Source organism: Rosa chinensis, chromosome 2 (genome assembly GCF_002994745.2).
Source record: "Rosa chinensis cultivar Old Blush chromosome 2, RchiOBHm-V2, whole genome shotgun sequence".
Lineage (NCBI taxonomy): Eukaryota > Viridiplantae > Streptophyta > Magnoliopsida > Rosales > Rosaceae > Rosa > Rosa chinensis.
The window spans coordinates 72145715-72172211 of record NC_037089.1 but is presented as its reverse complement, the minus strand read 5'-3'; the positions used below and the strand labels follow the sequence as shown (position 1 = coordinate 72172211).

The following is a 26497-nucleotide window of genomic DNA, read 5'->3' as shown; positions in this document are numbered from 1 at the left end:
CATCCTAGTATCTAGGATAAACAAAACATCTAACCGCAAGCCAACAACAAGGTGTTGAACTTGGGTTAGAAAACCCGACCAGGAACTACCCTGTCTATTCCAGCTTAGCAATCTCATTAACAACTTTGTCGGTAGGGATCATAGAACCTAGGCTCTTACTGTCACTCATTTCCATCATTTCTACCAAAATTGCCTACTTCTTTTCTTAGGGCCAGGAAACAAAGAAGTACTAGGGCTAGGAACATTAGTAATGGGATTCATAGTTGAATCCTTAACAGCTAACATGGCTTTAATCTCTCTCTGCTTAGGTGCTTCCTCAGCATCCAAGTATTGATCCACCTCCTGCGATGAATCAGAGAGCACAATTATTTCCTTCTTTTTTGTCGGGATAGCAAGGCGTCCATCACTCCTAGCAGCTGCATCCTTAAAAGAACGACCTGAGATAACAAGAGCATTGTTTCAGATGCTGAAACTTGCCGACTTGTGGGGAAGTGAACCCATCTTTAAGAACCTAGCATCCTTTCCCTTTCCTTTTCTGGAAACAATTTTCCAAGAGCCATCATCTTGATTCTCAGAGGGGATTTCATAAGGCATGGGGAATTGGTTTGACACTAGAGGCTAAGGGAAAATAATAGAGATATCATCAGCGAGAGGTTTAATGTACTCATTATCTGCCATTTCAGGAGGGTAAACAACATGCTCCTTATCGAACCGCTCCACCATGAAGAAGTTGTCATTCACCACCCTGTTTGGACAAGAATGGAATCTGGTACAATGTTGTCCACACCGAAAGCACACTTCAAATATCACCTCATACGACACTAGCACTGTAGAGGGAGGTTCATTCCCATTATTTACTAGGACAGTCCGCTTCAGAGGATAGCGCAGATCTAGCTCAACAAGAATCCTAGCGAACATGGTCTTCTTACCTTTGATGGTATTGTCATCTGCCATCACAAATTGACCAAGATGCCTGACCAGGAATTTGAGAGAGCCTTATATATCTCTCAAGCCAGATTAGCTACACATTTCTTCTAACAACCTTGCTAACTGAACCTCCAGATTTGTGACACGTGGCATTGCAATCTGATGAGAAAACTTGGTAAACGAACCTTGCTAAGTTATAGTATTGACTCTCAACATCTCCCCTCAAACGCAGCTGGGTTTTCCCAGTCTGAGTTTGCCAAAGTGAGAGTTGAACTGAGGACCATGAAGTCCCTTTGTCATAATATCTGCAGTTTGTTCCTTGGTTGGGATGTATCGTAACTCAAGTCCACCTTTCTGAACCCTTTCTCTAACAAAGTGATAATCAGTTTCCAGGCTTTTGATTTTTGAATGAAAAACAGCATTAGATCCCAAGGCAATGGAAGACATGTTATCACAATGGATCAGTGGAGGAGATGGAATAAAAGCATGTAAATCACACATAACCTGTTGTATCCAACTAATCTCAGCTGCTGTATTAGCAAGGGCCCGGTATTCTGCCTCCGTAGAACTTCTTGATACAGCAGTTTGCTTCTTTGCACACCAAGAAACTGGGTTTTTACCAAGGAAAACTATGAATCCAGTAGTGGACCTTTTTGTATTTGGATCACCTCCCCAATCTGAATCACTATATGCAGTAATCTCAGTGTTTCCTCTAGTGTATGACAAACCAACATCCAAAGTTCCTTGCAGATATCTGATTATTCTTTTAACAGAGGCCAAATGTAACTCGGTAGGAGCATGCAGAAATTGACATGCATGATTAACAGCAAATGATATATCTGGTCTTGTAAAGGTTAAATATTGTAAAACACTAACAAGACTCCTATATAGTGAAGGATCTGGAAGTAACTCACCTTCATTTTCAAGCAATTGAGAGTGAGGTAATTGCGGTGTAGGAGAAGCATTACACGATGTCATACCAGCTTTAGAGATGAGGTCTGAAGCATACTTTTTTTTACTAATGAAAATGCCATTAGATTGGTAAGATATCTGTAGTCCCAAGAAATATGTCAATCCTCCCATATCCTTCATATCAAAAACCTCACTGAGATCCAAGATAACAGCTTGAATCAAATCAGCATTAGACCCTGTGATGATAATGTCATCTACATAAAGTAGTAGAATAACAACATCATCCCCCTCTTGCTTGACAAATAAACTAGGATCAGAATGTGATGGCTTAAAGTTCAAGGCAGGGAGATAACCTGTGAACTTGTCATTCCAGGCTCTTGGTGCCTTGGCAGATTAGGAAGGCGTGTCCAGACTATGATCTTAATTACCAATGCAAGCTAGGGTAGGATCAAAAGTTGGAGTCCATCTTTGGAGGCAAAATAGCTGACTACGGATGAACCAAGGCCTCCTAAAAAGAATGAACTCTACATCCTCCTCAATAGAGAACTCAAAGCTAAACTAGTTATTGGCCAACCGGTTCATGGTTATTGAACCTTGCAGATTAGCCCAGAGTTCAGAACACCTATCAAAAATAGTCTCTGGAGAAAGTTGTTTCCCAAAAATTTTACCAACCAGGCAAAACTTAGAGAAACGAGAGAAGACACCCTCTGGGGGGGGGGGGGAAATCTATCTGGGCAGCAAAACGATCAACATCATAGGACTCATCCCCAATGTTAACCTAGATAGGATCGAAATCAGTGTTTCGGGGAAGGGGAGGGTATGTCCTATTTTGGGGAAGTCTTCTAGGGCTAGAAACATGAGCCTGGGAATTGGGACTGTAAGCCATGGTGCTTGAAGTAGAGATTGTTCGTGAGAGAAAATAAGTTGTGTGAGTGAAGTCCTTAAAAGATCTAGTATAAATACTAGTCGAAGTGCTTGGGGCATACAAAAAGTCATAAACAATAAAATCACGCAAGATAATCTTAGGTTTCTTGGTTCCCCAGCTATAGCCCTGAGAAAAGAAATCATGAAGCAAAACATCTTGGAGATATAAATCTATCACAAAATCACGCAAAAGAAAATTGCTCCAGAAGTTGGAATGAAACGAGCATGCAACAGATAAACCAATAACAATGCAAGTATAATCAATAGACGCCCAACTGGGAAAAACAAGGAAGGCATTCGAAAGGTTAAAGAGATCTCCCTGTAAATCTGTTAACTTGAAAATTGGAGAGGCTAGAACCCACAGGGCAGAGTGAATCGCACGATTATGAACGTGGTGAGAAAGCAAAGTAATCAAACGGCTATGCGGCAACCAAGAAGAAAGCTTTATCTTGGGAATGATCAACTTCTCATAACAGAGGATTGTAGGGGCAAAATGATGGAAATCGCCGAAAAGATCAGTTCCCAAATGACGAACACCAACATGGGGAGTCATCGAACGGAAGTCGAAAGATAGGAGACACCTATCGGTCAGAGGTTTGTCAAAACCTGGCCAATATTCTCTCCAAACACTCACCCAGGCAACCCAGAGGATAAGGGCAGAGCATCAAAGGAGAAATTACAGAAACCCTAACCCCCAAATTGGGAAGGCGAGTGAGGCGCATTCCATTTAGATAAGAGACACCTATTAGTCAGAGGTTTGTCAAAACCTGGCCAATTTGCTCTCCAAACACTCACCCAAGCAACCCAAAGGATAAGGACAGAGCATCGAAGGAGAAATTGCAGAAACCCTGAAAGGTGACCTTGTATCTAGTAATATAAGTAAATTTGTAAGACTTATTCAGGTTCATATTCTTGATGATCCTTTCTCTAGAAATGTGTTGTTGATATCTGAGTTATGTAGAGTCTAGATCACCATCCCTTCCCTCATTGTCGGAAATTATTACGCATTAATCCTTCTTATCCTCTTTATATCTAGCGCCATATATTCACCATTGAGACAGAACCATTGTGTTCTTCCATTCCCTCTTCTTCTGGAGAGGATTGTATTCTTATTCTATCATTGAGTTCTGTAATGAAAACCATATATTTATAGGGGCCGTGACCACTTACCCAATTTTAGCCCAAAAATTGCCCACTTACTCCACCAAGAGTTTTTTTAACCCCATTTACCCAATCAAACAGTATTTAACAGTATTGCCCTCATTTTAATTTATAAATGACACTGATATGTCTCTCTCTCTCAGACTCTCTCTCTCTTCCCTCCCCTGTTCGACTACATCTCCGATTGCAAGCACCGCTGCCACGAGAAGAAAACATTTGATGTTCCGCCGCGGTCGTCATCCGAAGCTCCACGCGGCAGTCACAGTTCTGGTCCGGTCGGGGCTTTGACACCGTTGTGGCAATAATATGAATAATCCCAGTTCTGACATCATCCCCTTCTGGGGTCATGGGTTAGACTCGGCCTCCTCCTCCTTTCCTTCCTCTTCTTGAAGGGGGGTTTGCCACAGTGGAGCAGATGCTGGTTGGGAACTCGGCGACGGGCCAGGAGCGGACTACCATGGGTCTAATGGGTTGAGCGTTGAAGCTGTGCGCGGCTTCAAGCTAAGAGCCGCGGTGAAGAAGGCTTTGGATTTCACAAGGACGGCTATTAAGGGTGCTGATTTGAGCGCTGGCAGCCAAGCTACGATTCTGTTGATGGAGGATTCTGGCAGCGACGGTTTTCCGGCGTGGATGGTCTTAGGGCTACAGGAGTCGAGCAGGCTTGGTGGGACTGCATCTAGAGTTTAGAGTTTGGGTCTCCTACCTTTGAGCTTTGGACTCTGGCTTTGGGCCTATGTTGTGGTTATGGTTTTTTTTTTTTTTTTCCGGTATCCTGAGATTGCAATGTAACTGTGGGGTTTGTTTAATGGTCTACTGGGGGGCAGTAGACACATTATTGGCCCCCAGTAGACTTTGATACGAGGGATATGGATCACTATAGTGTGGTGCTTTGATAAGTTACATGTTGTTTTCAGTGTATTAAAGTCAAATTATCTGTGAATCCTACAAAATGGTGCATTTTTGGTGGTCTATTGGGAGGCAGTAGAGACATTGGACTTTGTATTGGGGGGCAATAATATGATTATTGGAAGGCACTAATATAATTATTGGGAGCCAATAATATGATTATAAATTGATCAATTGTGCCTGTAGTGTATTCATTTTGGTTTTGGGAGTTCATACAATTTACTGGACGACAATAATATGATTTTTGGGAGGCAATAATATGATTACTGGGAGGCAGTAATATGATTACTGGGGGGCAATAATAGCCGGATTCCGGATTCCAGTCATCGGTCACCGGATTTCAGTTACCGGTTTCCGGAATCCGGTAATTGGTCGCCGGAATCCGGTCACCGTTCGCCGGAGTCCGGTTGCCACTTGCCGGAGACCGCGCCAGCCACTGGTCACCGGAGCACAGCAAGGTGGAAGGTGACTTCTCTCTCTAAGTGAGAAAGAAGGAGATGGAAAAAAAGTCTCAAAAAAAAAAGAAAAAAGAATTAATTGGGTAAAGGGGAAATAATCCCTTAGAGTGTTTTGGGTAAATGAGGTTAAAAAACAGTTGGTGGAGCAAGTGGATAATTTTTAGCCTAAAATCGGGTAAATGATCATTTCCCCAATTAATATATATATATATATATATATATAGACACACTCACACACACATAAAAGTAATTTAGAAACAGCAATTTGCAAATAATGATCATCTTGTTGTTGTTACTATGTATGTGCCATGTGCCACATAAATTCAGTCCATTTGTCATTATTATGTATATATATAATAACATTATAAATTCAGTTCATTTGTCACTATGTATGTGCCATGTGCCACAAAAAAATTATATATATATATATATATATATATATATATATTAGAAATATCAATATGCGGAAAATGATCACTTTGTTGTAACTATGTTCGTACCAGGAAGCCTTCCATTAAGGCCTAACTAACGACTTTCCAATTAATAGTTTTGGAGACCCACTTTTAGATTATATTCTGTTAAATATTTATGTATGCATGAGTAGAACACTTTTGAAAATTTTCTTTCAAATTGCTATCGTAAAAGTACTGACCTAGATCAAATCAATAGACAAACCAAATCTGTCAAACATGAACAGTTCATGTTCGTAACTGATAAATCACGACTCGCGATTATGAATGCCTTAACGATTTTTAATTTGGTTGAAGAATTGCATAAATTATCTACACATAAATATCTAAACATCTAACGATTGATTTGCGAAAATCTGAACGAAAAGTGAGCCTCACAAAAAAGTTCTCAATTAGTCTTCATTTTAATGTCCTATTTTTAGTTCAAATATCTACCATGTGCCACATAAATTCAGTTTATTCTCCAATTGAGTTGCATAACGTTGTAGTCATTATTATATAAATGTCATGTGCCACATAAATTCAAGGCATTCTCTCATTGAGTGTTGTTGTTGCTGTGTACATGTATTGTACGTGCTACATAAGTTCCGATTCAATCTCTCATCGAGTTCTATAACGTTGTTGTCTTTGTTATATACTTGTCATTTACCATTACGTTTGGTACATTCTTTGATGAAAGTTTATAACGTTGTTGTCGCTTTCGCATAAACTTCTTTGGATTAAGCAGACATCCGTTTTGGCCAATCATTTGATTCAGAATATCTCTATTTCAAAACTGTACATGAGTTGGACAAGAAAAGATCGGAAAGATGGTTAATATAAGTTACAGAAGTTGCAACTTTCTAAATTTTCTTGTTGTCGCTTCCACTTAAATTTATTTGGATTAAACAGACATCCGTTTTGGCCAATCATTTGATTCAGAGTATCTCCATTCCAAAACCATACCAGAATGATACACACACACATACCACGTTTTACACGAGTTGAACAAGAAAAGATCGGAAAGAAGGTTAATATAAGTTACAAAAGTTGCAATTTTCTAATTTTGTTGTTGTCGCTTTTGCATAAATTTCTTTGAATTAAGCAGACATCTGTTTTGGCCAATCATTTCATTCAAAATATCTACATTCCAAAACCGTACCAAATTATTACACACACACACACACCACATTTTACACGAGTTGGACAAGAAAATATCGGAATGAAGGTTAATATAAATTACAGAATTTGCAATTTTCTAAATTTTCTTGTGAATTAAGATGTCTATATACAAATTGTACCCTGAATGGAAGCTTCATCAAGATCAAGTAAACACTTCTCTCTCTAAGATCAACTATTGATCCCAACTTGAAGACTTCGGTAACCCTTTTACCATCACTCTAGCATGAATGAATTGAAGATGTACCACGTACAGGAGTTAATAAATACTATTCAACAAGTTGAAATGAGTCCATTGATGTGTGTACCAACTAGGGACAGTTAGGAATAATACTGATTTCAAATTGAAAACCAAGCTAGCTAGAGCTACTCTAACGTGAAGGTCAACCTAGCTAAGAACAGACTGTGATTAATAGATAGAGTTTTAGTGCAGTGTGATATTAACTTCTTGGGAGTTATGAGAAGGATAAAGACAATTTCCAGCAACTAACCCAGTAGAAAAGCTTCCAGTCTTCCACGTTTCCCTTCATGCACTAGTTAGAACAACTAAGCTAGCTGGTGCTTTCTATCTCTTCTCTCGCAAAATTACAGAAATTAAACCTCCAATTCTGAGTTACAACGCACTACATGCTTAGCTAATACAGAGGACCTCGGTTTCTTCACTTGGCTGTATTCAAAAACTAGTGCTATATGACAGAGAGAGGAGAGAAAGCAGCCAGGCTTTATCTGGTAGTTGGGAGTATATAGTACATGTGCATTTCACATTTTCATTCACTTAGCTTTCTTCTTTGTGTCTTCTCTCTGGGTCTCTCAGGAGGGAGCAAGGATGTTTGGTTTTGGGGAAGAACAAGGATTTCAAGGACCCCTGACCCCGAATATGGATCGCGGTGTTGTTGAGGGTGAAGAAGAGGAGGAGGAAGAAGAACAGGAAGAGAACTCAAGTGATCACAGTAGTTCTCAGATTGAACCAGTAGCTCTTCCTTACGTTCCTTCTAGTTATAAGCTCAAATCTCGGCTTAGGTGGAGTGCTGACCTTCATGCCAGTTTTGTTGATGCTGTCTATCAGCTTGGTGGCCCTCATAGTCAGTATAACTCGTCCATCACTATATCTATATGTTATGTATATGATATATATATCTCTTGTTTTTCAGTCATCTAATGTCACACATTACATAATTTGCAGAGGCAACTCCAAAGTCGATTATGCAAATAATGGATGTTAAGGGACTATCGCTTTTCCACGTGAAGAGCCACCTCCAGGTCTGTTAACTTTGATCCGTTACTTGATCTTATGTACAAAGAGAGGAAAAAAAATCTCAGTTGTGCAACAGAAATGTCACTGATAATAGTGTTTGATGTGTAAATATATTGCAGAAGTACAGACTTGGAAAGTATGGAGTGAAGGAGTGGCGAGATGGGAGTAGTTCCAGAACAGGTATGACCGATCGATCTTACTGAACAATGACATATGGGTATAAATATAAAGGTTGAACTAACTTGTCAGTGACTTGTTAGTAAAGTTTTGTGTTTGAGCTAACCCTAGATTTTTCAATGCCTCTAAATGAAAGAGAACACAGTTTCAGAGGTCTTGAAAGGGCAAAACGGTGGTACTACTAGTACTCCTTCCTTGAGCTTGCTGCAACCCCATGAGAATGAGTATGATCATTTGTCCCTTAATTTCATCTAAATGTTTTCATTCGCATTTTCATTTACATTCTCTCAGCTGACGACTATTCGACATATAGGATTTGTGAACTGAGTCAGGATCTGAAAGCCCGGAAGGAAGCTCAAGAGAAACTTCGTCTGCGAAATGAGGCAAGTTGTTAGTAGTATTAAGAAACATTTGTTGATGAGAATGGAATTGGCTTCAGAATTTTAATGTCCAGAATCAAATTTTTATTGGCTAGCTTTCAAGTTTGCTTATGATTTTGCAGGTTAAGAAGCATTTGCAATTGCGTAAAGAAGCCCAAAGCAGATATTTAAGTCGTGCAGTAGAGAATGCATGTGAAAAGCTTGCCCATCAATTTCTTGGAGGCTGTGCAGCAGATTATGCAGGTGTGTTTGGACAAAATGCTGCTGGTTTAGAAAGTATGGGGTCAATACCACATCAGAAGGATCTAGATCTATACCCTGCATATCATATGACTCAGATTATGCAGCCTAGTTTTGACAACCAACTTGGTAGTTTTGGAAACCAACTTGGTAGCTTTCAGCCTGAGTGTGAAGCCTATTTTGCAACCGGAGACCACCCGATCTCAGCTGGGCATTCAGGAAATTCATCCGTGCAAGATTTCCCAACTTTCGATACAGATGGGAATAACGAGGTTGAGATTTTGGATGATGACCCTGCAGAAACTTATTTGATTCTGGATACTGCTGAAAATGGAAGTGACGAGTCTTGAAACCCAATTTTGTCAACCGACCTATTGTTGTTTGCTATTCAGTTTCTAGTTTCAGATTTCTTGTTGGGGTAGGATTGTAACAATACTGTTTGTTGCCAGCAATTTCAATTTTTCAATGAAGATAGACTTGGTCAAATTGCAACCCTGCTGTTCTGGCAGACATGGATATAATTAACAAAGGGGTGCTTTCTAATTAAAACAAAATTGCAGCGCAACTGATTTGAATATCACGAGAGTGAGGTGCATCATATTTAAACAACCAAAGATAAAACAAAAAATAAAAAATAAAACAATTAATCATCACAAATCAATCTGTTGAGAATCCAAAGAATTATCAAATTTACTTTCATTTCAGATATGAAATTGGAGAGTACAGGGACTGAAGGTCCGTGATATTACAACTTTCTAGCAGAACGTGAACAAACTAAAGTACGTAATTCAAATTGATGCGCAACACTGGGTGTGGTAAGAAATAAAATGTGATATGTGAGGCAAAAGGAGAAGCTGCTGCTGGGCTTGTTACACACGAGGCAGTATACAGAAAATATAGTCTTCATGACTCTTGATATGCTGCAACACAATCACCTTGACCAAAAATACTCCTTCCGACATAGCAGACTCATTTCCAACTGTGTGATAAAAAATACCAGCCAACACTTCTAATCGATCTTGACAGATGAAAATAGGTAATGAACAAAGTAGAAAGACGTGAGAAATCCGATGGTGCCAGTTGACAACATGATTGCAGTTGCCATGATTAATGAATAACCAAGGTAAAGGGTAGCCGACACAGGGCCACTCAAACTCTGCAGATCAAATACCAGGTAGTTGATGGAGTACAGGAACACATAAAGGGCAACTGACCCCGAAGCAAAGAAAGCCTTCCACCACCACCGCCAATCCTCCACACAGAGATGCATGTATGTGAGAACCACTGAAACTTCAGCGCAAACAACCACCAGCAATAGAAGCACTATAAGCAGGAAACCAAAGACATAATAGAACCTTCCTAGCCAGATGCTTGAAAGGATGAAGAATAGTTCAATGAAGAGAGTTCCAAAGGGAAGTGTCCCGGCACCGAGAACAAGAAGCCATGATGGATATTTGCGGGCAGGAATTTCTCTAGGAATCTGGTTGGTTCGAACAGGAAATTGAATAGCCTCCGCTCGTGTCCCCAAGAATCCTCCAAGAAGAGTGAGTGGCACTGAAATGCAGAACCAGAGGGAAAAGAGAACAAAATACAAGGAAATAGGAATAGCACCAGTACTATTGCTTCCCCATAGGATGAAATTCAGAATTGTAAGAATAACAAAGACGATTCCAGGAAAGAAGCATGCTGTAAACCAGGAAACGGATCTCCACCCTTCTGAAGTTCCCTTTATGGTACTCCACATTCGGACAGCAACATAACCAGCAATAATTCCAAGGAAAAGATATAGAATGATCATGCCTGTCAGTAGCATTCCTCGTGAAGCAGGTGACATGAAGCCAAATGCTGCAAAAACGATAGTAACAACTGACATTCCTGTAATCTGAACCCCATCACCAACCATCACGCAAAGAAGCTTTGGGTGATCTGGCTCTCTGAACACATCTCCCACAACAAGCTTCCACCCAGAAAGCTCCTCATTCATCTGAGCTTGAGCTTCTTTGTCCAGTTCTTCATATCTTGTTAAATCCCTCCTCACGGTCCTTAGGAATATGACAAAAACGATACCAGCAAGGAAGAATATCACCATTAACGAATTGAGGATAGAGAACCAGTGCACACGGGCACCCTCCATCTTCAAATAAGCATCCCACCTTGATGGCCATCTTATATCACTTTTCACAAATTCAACCTCATAAGTGAATGATACTCTCTCTTGCTCCCTTATGATTTGAGACTTGTCAAGGTCTGAGGGACAATTCACAGGTGAGATAGGTTTATACATCTCATTTTTACTCATGGTATCAGGGTCGTATTTAACACTACAAGGGTAAACCTCAAAGCCAACAATCTCATACCCAGATGCCTTCTTCTTATCAGCTTCTGAAATGACACCCATGCCTTCTTCCCCAGTACCAATTATCTGCACACCACTTCCTCCATACTCATGAATCAAAACCCTGAACTTGAGGTGGTTGATGATGTAATCATCTTTACTGTTGGTTGGTGTGTAACCAACAGGAAACCCAGTCCACTGAATCTTCACCCCATTTTGATAAGCATATCTCATGGCGGGCAAATTATCAAGGATCATATTGACCTGATACAGATCCCTGGTCCTCTGCTTCAACAGCTTCACCTCATGCTCATTCAAAGCGTGTGTAGTACACAGGTAAACAGTCTCGTTAACATTCATTCTGAATCGGTAAGCAGAGCTCTCGATCTCATCTCCCATAAGAAGTTCCCCAAGATTCTCCGCCATTTTCTTGATACCATCTTTGGGTTTGCAATACGGCAGACTATAGTAGCTGAAGGGAAGCTCAGTCTCAATAGAAGTCAAGGAATTCACTTTGGTAAAGATTGGTTCCCCTTGGGAATACGTATGCATGTAGCTTCCAGGAAGATAAAACCCATTACAGACATGCACAAACAGAACCAAACCCAGCAATCGGATCGCGGGCATTCTCGATTTCGACACAGCCATCTGAATCGAAACAAAAAGAACACCCACCACTGTATCTAACCACCTACTCTTAAAAACGCATCCAGCAATATGTCTACATCAAAATCCAAACAAACTAACATCAGCCAAAAAAAAAGAAACAATAATTTAAGCTGGAATACACCAAAACAACCACTTTCTTTAAACAAATTACAACACTGAGCTAATTTAGGGTTAACATCCTGCTCCTCAACCACACCAGATCCACTAATCAACACAGCAGAAACAAGCACACACACACACAATAAGATCCAGCTAGCAACGAAACCAAAAACTAACACACGCACAGATCCAAGAATTTCAATTCCAGATCTACGAAAATCGAAACGAACATATAAAACAGTAATAAGCAGTAATAACAAAGACGTGAAGGATGTGAAGGATTGAGGAAACGAACCGTGATGGATCTGAGAAGGTGAAGCGGAGGTGGAGGAGGGTTTGCTTGGAAAAGAAGCCTTGTGGTTTAGGAAGGAACCGACTCTTCTTGCTTTCTTCTTCTTCGTAGAATCGTGGTAGTGAAAATATAAGGGATGGTGGAAATGGAGGATGGGATTATTCTATTCGGGTTCTCACGCGAAATGAATTGATTCTCAGACCTTGGGTTTGGGCCGCAGCCCATGAGATTGGAACTTGGACCATTTTTATTTTTTTATTTTTGTGTGTGTGTGTGTGAATGAGATTGAGAATTTGAGATGTGAGAGTAGGGATTGATTATGATTTGATGGGAGTTAAGTGATGATGTAGTTGTGGTGGTTAGGGATTAGGATTAGTCGTATCATCAAAGTAATGAGCTTATATATGGTAAATGGATTGAGATGCTTTACCATATTATTATGTGCTTAACGTTTGTTTTGATATCATTGTTGTGATGTGCTTGTAGTAATTGTTAGGAATGTGTTTATTAGTTCTATCATCAAAATCATGATTTATGAGAAGGAGATTATGGTATTAGATCTAAAAATTGACTATCATAATGTGCTTGATATAATTGGCAATATTGATAGAAATAGTCCATCATGAAATTTTATTCTTTTGCTTTATGACACAATACTAACCATTGTTTTCAACGAATATTGTATGACCATTATGGCAAAAACTTAAGTTGTTAGAGCATCTCCAATGGGTTTGTTATTTGGCTTTGGTCAAATTTGAATTTGACATATGAGGTGGCAAATTTGACATAGCAACATGAAGACTTGTTTTAACTCCAATGGAGATGTCAAATTTGAATATTATTTAACATATAAAATTCTATTTTAAGAGTTGTTTTCCTTTCTTTCTTTTTGTATCTTGTAAATCAAAGACCATACAAGGCAAATGGTTCCAATGCTAGTTTCTGCTGCTCTTCTTCTTCATCATAAATATCACCCAATTATCCCAAAAATACAAGCAATACAAATATACGATGGCAAGCCACCATCAAACACCAAAGCGAAGGAAGCATCACAAACTTGGCAGCACAGAAGACAGGAAAAGACGAGCAAAAAGACTCAAACAACAGTAGAGCTTCAGAAAGTAGGAAACTATTTCATATGATTCGTTCTTCATATTAGTAGCATCAAATTCATCAAAGACAAAATATCCCAGACAAATTCAAATACCCAGCAAGCAATCATCAAACATGGTCACAAATGAATCCATACTGCATATCAAGCTGAAAGTCACACCAAGGCTATATATATTTTGGGCTCAAGGAGCCTGTTCATAAATCTAAAAAATGATGATACATCAAAAATATATTTTGCACTGTAAATTACAAATCAAGGATTTGGAATCCATGACTTGTGTTTCCTTTTACTGTCAAATTCTTACACAAATAGTTGGGCAAATCTACCCAACAAAATCTTCATATACAACACAATTGAAAGAATCAGAAAGAAATACCCAAACAACAATCTCCCAAATATCACACTCTATCCAAAATGTGCTAGAGAACTAAAAAGCAGTCTCAACTACAAGACTCAAGGAGCCTGTTCATACAAACTAAAAAATCATATAGCAACCAGCAGCATCTACTAATGACATCAAACTTGTACTGAAAGTAAATAGCCACAGAGAAAGCAACACAATCTGCAGTTTCAGAACACAACCTGCAGTTTCAGAACACACATGTATTCTTTTATTACCATCAAGTTAATAAACTGCATTTCATCAACTTTCTGTTTCATTTTGCATACAGCTTAAGCAATATAAACCTATTTAATGCACAACAACTATTGAATCCATTTTGCACACAGAGAAAGTAAAAGAAACATGCTTTAAATCACATCGGACTGTCGTTTCCATTTTGCTAACAGACAAAGCAATAGAAACTGATTTAATGCACAACCAAACAGCTTTATTTTCCATTTTGCTAACAGAGAAAGCTGAAACCTATTTAATGCACAACAACAAACTATTCCATTTTATGAACAGAGAAAGCACTCAAAAGGCTTCCATATCTCTTAAGTACATTTCATTTACATTTGGTAGCTAACTCTATTAACTCTTTTGCATTTATTAACACAAGTAGCATTTATCAGTCTGCACAACAGAAAACAACACAAAATCTAAAAAATCAAAACAAAAAAATGCATTTAACTCATATGCATAATTCCTGCCGTAATATATGGGATGGAAAGCCAGAACACAAATCTTATTTCACATTCTAACAACTCAATTTCTCACAACCAAACAGCTGGAAGTGAAAGCAATTTGAGTAATTTCTCACCTAATCGGACTGTTAACAACCAAACAGCTGCTCACAACAAAATGAAGGAACCAAACTTCACCATAAAAGTGTTCTTAAAAAGTGTCAATTCAAGGCTAGGAAAGTTGTCAAACCCACATGAATCTCCAATACCACTGAAGAACCACTTAAAGCAGCTCCAAATTAAACTCATGCTTAGATACTTTCCAAGACATTGCACTTGCTTCCTGCAATAAAAAGAGTACATATATATTCAGTGGAAGCTAACAAGACATTGCAAAAAGTAGAACCATGGAAGCTAACAAGACATTGCAAAAAGTAAAACCATGGAAGCTAACAAGCAATTAATAGGAACACAACAACTACAACATAGAAGAACGAAACACCCAAAACATTGTTGGAAGATTGAACAAACCACAGCGGAAGTAGTTACCTTGCGAGGAAACCAGTCATCCACCACAAGCTCGGATTAATAACATCTTCTGCCCTGTTACCAGGGTAATCCTCCCCGATGAGTTTATATGTTCTCTCATCCATTGCAACCAAATACGAACCGAATCCCCCTGTCATCAAAATTTCCCAAGTTTAATTTTTTCCGGTATTAAAAAGATGCAACCAAATTTAATTACACACAGTTTAAAAGAGCTAATGATTTGAGGGTTATACAGCTAAAGGCGAGGCTATAGCAAGTGACGACGCAAGTTTGGATGACAGTGTTCTCTTGCCTGGTGAAGGGCTTCACCTGAAACCCAAATTGGGCCAAGAACCCGATCCAAGACTTGACGAAGAAGAACCCGAGCAGATCGGCTGCCACATTCAAGGACGGGATGATCCCCACCGTCAGATTCAGCTTGTGACCAGGAATTGAGCCCGGCGTCTTCTTCTCCCCTTCTCTTGTAGAGCTTCAATCTGCAGATTCATCAAGTCTTCGTCTGATGATGAATTGGCAAGATCCCAAAATTCCTCATCTGCACCATCTGAAGATGAAGCTGAATTCTTTTGATCCATGATCCTAAGAAGAGAAAAGAATCTTGAGAAGAGGAAGATTGAAGCTTGAAGTTCTGGGTAATCTTTTAGTGGAAGCTTGAAGTTCTGGGTGAGAGGAGAGGAAGAAAGCCGTGAAAGGGAAAGAGAGTGAGAGAAAGAAACAATAAAAAATTAAAAGACAGCTTCAATGGTTTCTGTCATTTTTGACAGAGGAGAGGTGGATGTCAAATCCACGTGTAAATAACACATCTGTTGGAGAATGGTTTGGTCGGTCAAAAATACCCGTTGGGTGTCCAGATGGCAAAAGACCCATCTGTTGGAGATGGTCTTAGTCATCCATTCAGATAATTGTAGTTAAGATGTCGGTGCGATGAAAGAGTTATGTGTACATCCCCCCACAACATACAAGTTAGGAAAAATATATTTTATTTTTGAACATTTATACATACAAGGCTAATCGTTTTGATGAGGATCTTATTGCATGTGTTATACAAATAAATAAATAAATTGTTACAAAAAAATATATATAGCAATTTTCTCTTTCCTATGTTTTAGCTCAAATCAGAAAGTAAGTTCATGCTCTGTATTATCATTGAAGATCTATGAAAATAATTAGCTATTTGATGACCTTTTCTGGTCATCGGAATATGTTAATCAATGCACGGTTCAAACAAAAAATATTGTTACCGTAAATTGTAGGTTTATTTGATACATTTATACTTCTAATTTAGTTTATCTCTTGCAATCTTGCATATATGGTTCTTTATTGGTATAGTTTCACATCAAAAACTTACTTTACTATTCAAGCTAAAACTTGAGAAAGGTTGGTGAAAAAAAATTACTAACATTCTTCACTTAAAAAAAAATGTGGTCAACAACGATATCGTGGTCTAAAGTAGTTTAACTAGTTTGCAACAGTGTGGTTTCCTACATCGAAAGGACTTTCGGGGAGTATGAAGGTTGGAAAATTTACACCAAATTGGATATGTCATCAGTGGGTTAAAAGTAGCTAATGTTATGCTTTCTACTTCTACGTACCTATTTCATGATGCCAATTATATTTTGTTTGGCAAAAGATGTAGCTTAACTAAAATCTTAAATTAACTATTTTAACATGTCATTTCTTACAGATTCACATAATATAACATCAAAGTTTCTCACATAATCTTACAATGAGGAGAAGAGTTTTGAGAAGAGAGATTTCAATTTCCAAACAACAAAAGGGGCAGCACTCAAATATTGTACAACTCTGTTCATTAATGGAACTTGAGGCTGGTCAAGATGTTGTTGTTCACTGGGTCAGCCAAATGGTCCAACAGGTTTTGGTACGGCCCAACTCCAGTCACAAGGGCTTGGATAAAGTAGCCCAAGATTGCCAACATAGCCAACCTCCCGTTCTTCACCTCCTTGAGCTTCAACTCGTTCAGTGACTTCTCATCTTTTCCAAAGCCCAATGGGTTAAATAACGGCCCACCAGGGTAGGCTGGGTTATCGGATCCTCCCAAGTACTTCTCAAGGCCCAAGAAGTATTGCTTGCTCATGGATCCGGGGTTGTACCAATCCTGGAAACGTCTGTGCTCGGCAAAGCCCATTAAGGCAAGCTCGAAGACGAATAGGGTGTAAGGGTCGGCCCAATAGCTGTAGGTTCCGGCCGGGGGAATCACACCGGTTTGGAACCAAGGGAGAGCTGTTTCAGCTGGAATCAGGCCAAGTTTCCCCAAGATCTCGGGTGCAATGGCACCGATTGCACCCAACATGGCATAACGTCCATTGATGACCTCACCATAAGCTAACCATCTTGGTTCGATGAACCCTCCGGTGCCTTCTGGGTCTGAGAGGCCCAATGGGTCGAATCCATAGTCACCTGGAAGACTACAATTACACATAATTATTAGCCGGTGAATTCACAATAGTGAAATATTTCAGAGAAAATTTCATTACTAAAGTATGACATATTATGTTGTTACGTTATTTATATGCGTCATACACTATAAATTGACAATTTTATAACTCGCAACTGGACAATCAAATTAATCAATTGCAATTAGTTGCAAGTTATTAACTAATTGAGACTGTAATGCGTTGTACACTTAAGATTTTTTTTCCTTTCCTCGTGATATCGGATTATTAAATATAAACGGACAACTTAACATATAACAAGATGAAAACACTAGCATATGAGAATATATGATTCATGTAGTCGATGCTTATAGGTAGAACAAGTTTGTATATCGGACTCTTGGCCACCATAACATTGCAAAAGTTGATTTCTAGCTATCATGTTCTTCGTTCTGTTTAGGGTTTCTTCAGTAGCATCATGGAATAGAAAAGCAGAAGCACAGATTAGTAAATCACCTGCCATCCAAGTAAGAAAGGCTCTGCTTTGATGCAAACCACAACTGTCTGTCTGCTCCTTGCTGAAACATTCAGAACCCCACACACCATTCAGTGCTTAGTAGTTCCTCAATAACCTCACCATATACATGATTAAGCTTATAGCCAAAGCATAGATGTACCTTAACAGGGGGAGTAGAGGCTGCCTTTACAACAAAGGAAGCTGATTTCCTCACCCCAAATGGAGACTGAGCTGATCTTCCTCCTAGCAGGTTCCTCGCAACCTCCTTCGAGGCGGTTAACGACGAAGACGACACTAGGGCTTGTGCTGCCATTTTCTTTCTCTATGCCTCTCTCTTCTTCTTCTTCTTCTTCTGTGAAACTCGTATACGTTTTATCAGTATCAAAGTCTGAGAGCTTATGAACCACAGGTACCCCAAACTCGTACAAGTAATGTGATAAGCGAGGGTGAGGACAGAAAGCGTGGGGCAGGGGGCACCAAGATTTTTGGGCACTGTTGGGATTGAACTCCTGGTGGACATTGGAGCTGCCCCGGGTTTCAGATTAGGTTAGGATCTCACTGCCCAACAATGGGTGTACACGTGGCGCTCTTGACCTGGATAAGGGATATTGCAGAATTTCCAATGGATACTCATGATTTACGAATTAGGAATACAGACTTTGAATGGATTCCACAATCTAAGTAGAAGGAAATATCTAGTATTCTAGTTTCTGTGATCAAGTCAAACAGAAGCACTTAGCAACTCATCCGAGTTGGTACATTGATATGAGAGCAATTTGATGTCATAGTTATGACTTAAGACTTAGAGGGTGAGTGCCTTAACCCTAGAAGTATAAGGTTACATACCCTTATAGTTCTTGATTGATATATGTATTTACAGTACGTACTGTTTAGAGTATGTGGCACCCGGTATGGTTGGAGTGGAATGTGAATACATCTAACCAAAGTGGGAACTTGTAAGTTGTAACTGAAGTAGTATATGTTAAAATTAATAGAGTATAGAAACTTATAATTAAAGAAAACTAGCACAGATAATAGATCAAATGTAGATTAATGAACATGCAGTTTTGGAAACTAACTTGGTTGATTTGAGTTGGAATCCATTTTGTCTTCTCCTAGATGCACACTATATCTTCTTAGATTTGCTTGTTGGGACAAAAATGAATAAGAAGGTTGCTGTGTTCTAGCAGGGATCAAAACATTGGATATCTCAGTTTTATAAACTGACTTGTGCGGTTACATGACAGTTCCTTGATGGAAGGAACTGTCAATCTAACCACTTGTCCTAATCCAATCTTTCTTAATCATCATACTGTTGAATTAATTTCTAACAGATAAACACCTACACACAAATATATATGTATTAACTCGATCAATTAATATATACACACACACACACACACATATATATATATATACACAAATGTAAGTTAACTGCATTGTACCAAAAACTTGAGTTCTGAAAAGCTTGCTACCAGTGCTTAATACACACAATATATAAAACTAGTTCTTACATGTTGTTGCTGATATTACAATCTCCCACTGAACTAGGATTATATATAATGTGCAAACTGTAGCAATTCTTTTCCTTCAATGTGCACTTGAACTCAATGTACTATCTGTCTTCAAAATCCTGTCACTTAAGTTCCTCTACATTGAATCATAAAAGAGTATAATGAATTAATTAATAAATCATTAGTCTTTTATAATCACAATATAGGAAACTGAATTACATGGATTACCACTAGTATGATTATGTTTGCTATATGTATTAATCGACTTTTACAAGCCTAAATGATCCTAATGGAATTAATGAAACTGCATATTTACTGATATGAAATCAGCAGCATATAAATGTACATTCACAATGAATTATGCAGTAACTTTCTTAAGCAAAACAATTCATTTAAAATTAAATGAATATATTTCACGATGACTGATATAAACAACAATTGCATTGATAAATTACTGCAATTCATAACAGTTTCATATCATATTGCATACTTAATTACCAAAACTACTTAAAACTCCCATGTTTCCTACATGATCAATAAATACTGAGACTGACAGTGCCTTTGTTAGTGGATCTGCAAGTTGATCTCTTGTGCCAATTTTAGTCACTTCTATCTCATTGTCTCTCACACTTTCTCTTACTGAGAAATATTTCACATCAATGTTCCTTGAGCCAGAAGTCCTCCTATTGTTCTTGGAGAAAAATACAGCTACTGCATTGTCACAGTATATCACCAATGGCCTTTCAATTTAGTCTACTACTTTCATTCTGGAAATGAAATTCCTTAACCACAAAGCATGGGCAGTTGCCTCAGATATGGCAATATATTCTGTTTGAAATGTGGAAGTAGCAGTCAGTGATTGCTTACTGGTTTTCCATGAAACTGCTCCTCCTGCAAGCATGAAAATGTAGCTTGATGTTGATTTTAAATCATCCAAATCTTGTTTGTATGAAGCATTTGTATAACACTCTACTTTTAATTCTTGATCTTCCAACCTTCTGTACACCATCATGTGATCTCTGGTATTTTTCAAGTACCTTAACACCTTCTTCCCTGCAACCCAGTGCTCATGGCCAGCATTTGATTGATATCAAGACAACATATTCACTGCAAAGCTAGTGCAAACTTATGCATACATTAGGCTTCCAACCAATCTAGCATATGGTACCTTCTCCATACTTTTTCTTTCTAACACATTTTGAGGACATTGCCCTTTATGCAACTTATCACCTTTGGAAATAGGTGCATTTCCTGACCTGCATTTCTCTAGACCAAACCTTTGTAATATTTTGTCTATGTAATTCTTTTGTGACAATCCCAGCATGCATTGGCTTCTGTTTCTGCTGATTTCTATTCCAAGAACATAATGAGCTTCCCCCATATCTTTCATGTCAAAATTCTTCATCAAAAATTCTTTTGTTAATTTCAGCAACGCAATATTATTGCTAGCTAACAGGATGTCATCCACATATAGAACTAAAAATATGAAATGACTCCCACTAACCTTGTTGTATACACACTCATCCAACTTGTTTTCTTCAAAGCCAAAATCTGAAATTATAGCATCAAATTTTAAATACCATTGCCTAGATGCTTGTTTCAGTCCATAAATTGACTTGTTAAGTTTGCAGATTTTGTTCTCATCTTCTATGAAGCCTTCTGGTTGAAGCATGTAAATGTCTTCTTCCAAATCTCCATTCAAAAAGGCAGTTTTGACATCCATTTAATGCAGTTCCAGATTAAAATGTGCAACCAATGCCATTATGACTCTAAAAGCATCCTTTGTTGAGACTGGGAAAAGGTCTCATTATAATCTATCCCTTCTTTCTGATTATACCCTTTTGCCACTAGTCTAGCCTTGTACCTTTCTATTCTGCCATTTGCATCTCTTTTAGTCTTGTAAACCCATTTGCATCCAATTGGCTTTAAATCTGCAGTTTTGTCAACTAGTGTCCAAACCCCATTTTGTGACATGCTTTTGAGTTCATCCTCTATAGCAAGCTTCCATTTATGACTATTATCAGATTGCATAGCCTCTTTTAATGAGGTTGGATCATTTTCTTCCCCCAAATCAAAGCCAACTGCAGTAAAAAAATAGGTGATAATCACTTGGTATTGCAGACTTCCTTGCTCTTTCTGATCTCCTCAAGACTTGTTGTTCTTGAATAACTGGTTCTTGCACATCCATATTCTGTTGAGGCTGATTATCTTCAATGATTGGATCTGCAACATTGACTGCTTGAGTTTGATTTTCAATGATTGGCTCTTGAAAATAGCTGCTGCACTTGAATTATTTTATGTCTGCATTATTTCTGGAAATACAAACCATTCTTCCATGTTATGATATTGCTGATCCTCATTTTCTACAGCAACCACAGCTTCATTTTCATCAAAGACTTCATCAAAGAATGTTGCTCTATGTGTTTCAAAAATTCTGTTGTGCCTTGAATGACCGTAAAACTTGAATCTCTTAGACTTTTCTGAATAACCAATAAAGTATGCACTTATTGATTTTGATTCAAGCTTGTCATTTTCTCCATTGTAAATTCTTGCTTCTGCCTTGCAGCCCCACACATGAAAGTGATTGAGGCTCGGTTTGTATCCACACCAATTTTCAAATGGGGTATTGTTGACTGCCTTGCTAGGTATTCTATTGCAAATGTAGTTTGCTATTTTCAAAGACTATCCCCATAAGAACCTTGGTAATCCTGATCTGCATAACATGCTTCTAACCATGTTCATTAGTGTTTTGTTCCTTCTTTCAGATACACCATTCTGGTGTGGTGTATATGGGGTGGTATATTGAGCAACAATGCCGCATTGTTCTAGATATGCAGCAAAAGGTCATTTATGTTGCCATTTTTCTGAATATTTTCCATAGTACTCACCTCCTCGATCTGACCTTATGACTTTAATAAGTCTTTCTGTTTGTCTCTCTACTTCAGTTTTGAAGATTTTGAAAACACCAACCACTTGTGATTTTTCAGAAATTAAATACACAAAACAATATCTTGAAAAATCATCAATGAAGGTCACAAAATATGAATTTCCACAAATGGTATTGACAGGAAATAGACCACAAACATCTGTGTGAATTAATTCAAGTAAATTTGTAGCCTTTTTGGAACTCAAATTTCTTTGATTTGTCATTTTTCCCTTCAAACAGTTCACACAGATTTCAAAATTACTAAAATCTAATGCAGGTAAAATTTCTTGTTTTACTAATTCATGCAGCCTTTGTTTTGAAATATGTCCTAGTCTTTTGTGCCAAAGAAATGAAGATATACGCTGTTTGTGCTTTCTTTTAACACCAACAGTTTTTGAAATATTGAAGACTTGATGATTTTGAATAGCTGCATTTATGCAATTTACATGCCAGTAACCATCTATCAAAGTAGCATCACCAAAACAAGATGAACTTTCAAAGACATACATAGCCCTATTATTACTTGAAAAGCTGAAAGCATCATCCATTACAAATTGAGAACCATATATTAGGTTTCTCTTTATTGAGGGAATACAATACATATTATCTAATACCAGAACATACTTATTCCTAAATATTAATTTGACATTTCCTACAGCTTGAACTGCCACCCTTTGGCCACTTGCAGTGCATACCCTTGTTTCATTCTTCTTTGGGATTGTTTGGCTTGATAATCCCTGCAAAGAATTAACAATATGTATGGGTGAACTAGTGTCAAACCACCATGAATTTTTACTAACAGATGCAAGAGACTCTAAAGTGAAAATTGATTTTAACAAAAAATTACCTTTCTTGTTCAGCCAATTTTTGAAACCCTCACAGTCCTTCTTGAAATGACATGTTTTCTTGCAAAATAAACATTTCATTGGACCATTTTTGTTGAGAGACTTGTTTTTATTCAGATCAGTCTTCACACCAGATTTTGAAGAACTAGCCTTGAAGTTCTTGTTGCCAAAGCTTTTCTTATTCTTTGGCTTAGCAATATAGTTGATGCTCACTGCTTTTCCCCTTTTGATCATTTCATTTTCTTCCTGCACACAAATGGAAATCAGTTCATTAAAACTCCATTTTTCTTTATGTGTGTTATAGAGGCTTTTCAGATGGCTATATTGATCAGGGAATGAATTCAGCAACATATGCACCAGAAAAGGATCATCAATATTCATATTCAGGCCTTTCAGCTTTCCTGCAATGTCAATCCCTTTCATAATGTACTCTCTTATGCTTCCATGTCCATTGTATATCATCCCAGTGAGTGCATTCATCAGTGTGCTAATCTCAGCCTTGTCAGATACCTTGTACTTCTCAGCTATTGATTTGAAGTAAACTTTGGCAAACTCAGAATCTGGTATTCCTCCCTTGACTGCATCAGTCATACTTTTCTTGATACAAATCAGTGCCATTATGTTGTGCCTATGCCATTGTTGATACCTGTCCTTGGCTTCTTTGGATGCTGCTGCAGGTAACTCAGCAGGTGGATCTTCCTTAAGCACATGATCAAAATCCAGAATGCCTAGGTTGAGCTCTATTTCTCCTTTCCACTTCTTGAAATTCAGTCCATTGAGCAATTCAATTTGGTTGATGCTCATGGGAAAATGAATTGCTGGAATGTAGTTTTCAACTTAAGTCAGTCATTCATATCTTTATTTGCATATAGACATATAGTTCCAGTTTCACTTTATACCAGAAAATTTATATATATGCATATCCCAATGTTAATTCATATGAAAAACATTTAATGAATGTCATATAAGCAGATAAATGTGCATATATCATTTTCAAGATGTTGGTATCATCTGTGATACACTTATCTCTAATGAAATGCATAAAGGTTTATTATCTGATATATGTCAAACCAGAAAACTTAGTTCAAAGCGTTTAACTGCTTTTGGAAGTTAAATCTCATTCTAAATTTTCAGGTTTTCTTGATAATTCTTTCTGAGATGTATGTCTATGCATATACGTCAACTAATTTGTTAGTATCGAATATATATGTGCAGAATACATTTGAAAGAATATTGTTTGATCTATGGCATACATCAATACAAACATGGCTACTGTGGTAGCATTATGTGTTTTAATGAAATATGCAGTAGATATTGTATTAAGCATTATCAACATAAACATCCAGATATTATCAAAACAAACAATTATTTGTAAGCATGTAATATTCAATAATAACTTGACATAATATCGATGCTTGTATGCATATCGAGTCCCAGAATACTACTAATCATAATAAACATACATTGATCTAAATCTGAGCATAGTTGCTCTGATACCAATTATTAAAATTAATAGAGTACATAAACTTATAATTAAAGAAAACTAGCACAGATAATAGATCAAATGTAGATTAATGAACATGCAGTTTTGGAAACTAACTTGGTTGATTTGAGTTGGAATCCATTTTGTCTTCTCCTAGATGCACACTATATCTTCTCAGATTTGCTTGATGGGACAAAAATGAATAAGAAGGTTGCTGTGTTCTAGCAGGGATCAAAACATTGGACATCTCAGTTTTATAAACTGACTTGTGCAGTTACATGACAGTTCCTTCCATCAAGGAACTGTCAATCTAACCACTTGTCCTAATCCAATCTGTCTTAATCATCATACTGTTGAATTAATTTCTAACAGATAAACACCTACACACAAATATATATGTATTAACTCGATCAATTAATACACACACACACACACACACACACACACACACACACACACACACACACACACACACACACACACATATATATATATACACACAAATGTAAGTTAACTGCATTGTACCAAAAACTTGAGTTCTGAAAAGCTTGCTACCAGTGCTTAAAACACACAATATATAAAACTAGTTCTTACATGTTGTTGCTGATATTACAGTATAGAGCACATCCAACTTGCGTAGTTCAACATTGAATTTTCTTCGATCTTTAGCCTCTTTTAATAACTGGACAAGAAATAATGAAGGTAAAATATATATGTGTTGTTATTTAGAGTATGTTTTATTCGTATAGGTTGGAATGGAATATGTTTAAGATATTGCAAATACATTTAACAATTCAAAGTCAGAGTTTACTAGGTAAAAAAGGTCGATTGGACAAGCAAATAATGAAAAGCTAAATATTTTTTTGGTGAACAAATATAAATGAAAAGCTAAATATTACTGCTACTACTTTTGTTAAAGTTACCCAACTAAACGTTAATAATTACTTGTATGTTTTTGTGATAAAGTAACTGAATTTCAAAAGATGAAATGTCAAAAACTGCCATTTGATTAAACCGCTATCTACTAATAAAAGGTTATCACAACCACCCTAAAAACATAGGCAACATAAATCTCAATAATTACATCATTGTTCAAGTAAAACCCTAATTTGTATTTGACCTAAACTCTAGGTTACTTGACCTAGTGGTAATATGGTTTAATTAAAAGAATCTAGAGATTATATTTCCTTGTATGATTTAGACTTTATGTATTGTAAACCTCTATATAAAGAGGCCCCTATTATTAATGAGAATACACAGCAATTTACTCTCAATTCCGTTTCCCTAAAACACGTTATCAGCACGAAACCCTAACCCTGAAACAAATAGCCAAACCCTATTTCAAGAAGCTAAAAATCTTGAATCCGAATACAAAACCTTGAAGCATTTTCTGCCTCCACCTCAAACCTTGAAGAAATCAATCCCAGGAGCCCGGAACCGACGGTGGATTCACCGGAACAGGTGGAAAAGTTCCGAACCGGTCTCCAGAAAATAAAAACAATCTCTGACAGGTTCGCATAGTTCTAGGTCACCTTCCACCTTCATAGTTGGGCAATACATGCATCAAAGCTCCGGAATCCTTCACCAGAAATTTCACCTCTAGAACCGGCCGGAAAGTAACTGAATCGGCCACCGGAACTGCAGCAGACCCCTGAACCGCCTTATCCAGCTCCCTCGATAGTACCTGCGCGCAGACCCTCCGCAGATCCTCGGCAGGACCTCAACAGA

General features: G+C 37.8%; 3 protein-coding genes across 3 annotated transcripts; 1 reads left to right on the top strand and 2 right to left on the bottom strand.

Moving 5' to 3' along the window:
- Nucleotides 1-7793: 7793 nt before the first annotated feature.
- LOC112184943 (myb family transcription factor APL) lies at nucleotides 7794-9318 on the top strand. Its single transcript, XM_024323166.1, has 5 exons — nucleotides 7794-7998; nucleotides 8100-8176; nucleotides 8291-8351; nucleotides 8640-8731; nucleotides 8851-9318. The coding sequence occupies exons 1-5, from the start codon at nucleotides 7794-7796 to the stop codon at nucleotides 9316-9318; spliced, it is 903 nt and encodes a 300-aa protein (XP_024178934.1).
- Nucleotides 9319-9640: 322 nt separating this feature from the next.
- On the bottom strand, nucleotides 9641-12603 carry LOC112186554 (transmembrane 9 superfamily member 12). The gene is made up of 2 exons (XM_024325004.2): nucleotides 12367-12603; nucleotides 9641-12024 (listed from the first exon to the last, which is right to left on the bottom strand). Exon 2 carries the CDS (start codon nucleotides 11949-11951, stop codon nucleotides 9978-9980), a length of 1974 nt encoding a protein of 657 aa, XP_024180772.1. The 5' UTR covers nucleotides 11952-12024; nucleotides 12367-12603; the 3' UTR covers nucleotides 9641-9977.
- A 4121-nt stretch (nucleotides 12604-16724) lies between these two features.
- On the bottom strand, nucleotides 16725-18403 carry LOC112190434 (chlorophyll a-b binding protein 8, chloroplastic). Its single transcript, XM_024329865.2, has 3 exons — nucleotides 18162-18403; nucleotides 18001-18062; nucleotides 16725-17517 (listed from the first exon to the last, which is right to left on the bottom strand). The coding sequence occupies exons 1-3, from the start codon at nucleotides 18312-18314 to the stop codon at nucleotides 16902-16904; spliced, it is 831 nt and encodes a 276-aa protein (XP_024185633.1). The 5' UTR covers nucleotides 18315-18403; the 3' UTR covers nucleotides 16725-16901.
- Between the last annotated feature and the right edge of the window lie 8094 nt (nucleotides 18404-26497).